We start from the raw sequence: 2245 nt of genomic DNA on the forward strand, positions 1-2245 counted from the left end.
ACTTGCATAAAGGTTAAGAACCGCTGGACTACACTGTTTAAACAAACAGATCTGGTTTCATCACTTGCAAAGTGAAAACAGTAAGTCCTAAAGATCAGATTTGGAACAACAAATCAGATTTCTGTCCAGTGTGAATAAAGCCATACTGATCAGGCAATTCACAGCCCCTCCCAAAACACACAACACCCTTGTGATTGGCTGCTAGCAGTGAGGTGGGATGGGCTTATGAGAGTGCTACGCCCACTCCACCAATGAGATTTAGGAAATGGGTGTGGTTTTTTAAAGGGATAGTTCACACAAAGGAAACTTCTGTCATTTCTTCACCCTTAGTTTGTTATAATCCTACATAGCGTCGTTATTTCCACCCATGGCACACATGTTCCACAGATGAAAGAAAGTTGGGTTTGGAATGGCATGAGGGTGATCAAATGATGTCAGAATTGTAATTTTTTGTGAACTATGCCTTTAAGAATCACAAGAAAAATTAAAAAAGACAAGCAAGTTAAAATAAATAAGAAAGAAACGTCTCAAAAATGAAAAAAGAAAAAGTGTTTAGCTACAGACAGAGGGAAGCGAAGGGTCAACTTTCCAGCAGCTGTTTAAGGGCGCGCTCAATGTTCATGCGATGACCGACACGTGTCACGCCCAGCTCTGCGAAGTCCTCCTTGGTCAAAGCGGGCAGGTGGGAACCCTCGATCTCATGTTCCTGGAACCGCTCGCGGTGCTCGGCCAGGTTAATGCTGGCCAGCCAGTCGCCCACGTCGTACTTGTTCCAAAGGTGTAAAGGTTTCTGGTGGAACGGCCGGAGGGCGAGCAGAGGGGAGGGAATGCCCAGGGAGGGGGCAGGCGAGGGAGAGCGACTCCGCGCACTGGAGCTCCTCATGACGAATCGCACCTCTTTCGGTTCGTGAGGGAGACTGAGGCTGGATGACTTGAGAATGGTGGGGGGTGTCGTGGGGGAAGTGGCCAGTCCGAAGCCCCGGATGGGTCCCAGAGGGTCTGAGCGGTCTGGGGAACCAGGGCTGGGCGTTCGGTGGGTCACTGGGTAGCGGCTGCCAGGTCGGATGGTGTAGGTGGTGCCGTAGCCTCTCTGAGAGATTGTATGGAGCTCCCCTAAACTGCTGAAGAGTCTACAAAAAGGGAACAAGATAAAAAGGAGGGGGCAGAGAAGGTGCATGTCAAATTTTTTAATGAACCAGCAGGACTGAGCCTAGATATTATATTCTTTTCAATACTATTTAGTAGCTCTTTGTCCAACTTTTAGTAACAGCATCAGCTCTGTTAGGATTCTATGCTTTGAGTTAGATTGCAAACAGATTAAACCAGTTAGTGAATGTGAGCTTTATTTATGCGGCCAGCCATAACAGTAGAAGTGTGAAGGTGTTACAGCTCTGTGAAGCACAGACAGTAAGACTAGTCTACATCATATGCTCCAAAGATGATCATGTCTTGACAGTGAAATCAGATCTTCCTGCTTGAACATTAAGGTTTTAGAGGTTTTTTCTTTCATGGTCAGTATGTTGAGCACCCATCAGGTTTATTAACAGGGTTAAGAATTCAAGAGTAGAGTTAACATTGAAAGCTCAACAAGATTGAGAGAGATTTTCCCTGCCTGATCACTCGAAAACATGGAAATATTTTTGCAAAATGATAGTACGTGGATCATTGCAAATATTGCTGCAGTTCTGAGTGGTAATGTCCACTGTGTGGCGCTAAAAGCGAGTTAAAGGTTTTTTTCCAAACATATTTGTAAGGTTAATGCTCTATTGAGTTTTAAATCCATAAAATATACCTTCCTAATCTAAACCTTACACCTCAAACTAACTAATAGTGTCAGAAAAAGCAAACGTGTGATGAAAACTACAATCTCTAAAGCAACCGTGTTCAAATCATGCACTGGGGTAAAAGTGTTTAGATGTCATAAGAAAGCATTCTGTTAAGAACAGAGGGAAAAGTAAGTATTTATATACTGATAATCTGCCGTTAATAAAATTAATTGTTGTTGTAGTGTTCATTTCATCAGGAAACTGCTGCGATAACGTTCAACGAGCCACGAACAAATCATTCTGCAAAAATGTAGTAATGTAAATGTGATTCTATGAGACTAGGTTCACTTTTTCAGATTATTTAAAGAACATTGTGGATTATATTCTGACTGCAGCCTCACCAAAGTGTTATATAGTTATGTCAGTTCTGTCTTTACTGTACGCCCTTACTGGAACAGGTCAAGAGAACTTAAATCTAA

General features: G+C 42.9%; 1 protein-coding gene across 1 annotated transcript in view; it reads right to left on the reverse strand.

Annotated features, from left to right (window-relative positions):
• Window positions 1–362: 362 nt before the first annotated feature.
• The window catches only part of LOC127622725 (SH3 and multiple ankyrin repeat domains protein 3-like), a 236979-nt gene continuing 235096 nt past the window's right edge, over window positions 363–2245 (reverse strand). The window contains 1 exon segment of the mRNA XM_052096777.1: window positions 363–1130. Coding sequence (XP_051952737.1) covers window positions 581–1130 — 550 coding nt within the window. The 3' untranslated portion in view covers window positions 363–580.

The sequence above is a fragment of the Xyrauchen texanus genome, chromosome 29 (assembly GCF_025860055.1).
Source record: "Xyrauchen texanus isolate HMW12.3.18 chromosome 29, RBS_HiC_50CHRs, whole genome shotgun sequence".
NCBI lineage: Eukaryota > Metazoa > Chordata > Actinopteri > Cypriniformes > Catostomidae > Xyrauchen > Xyrauchen texanus.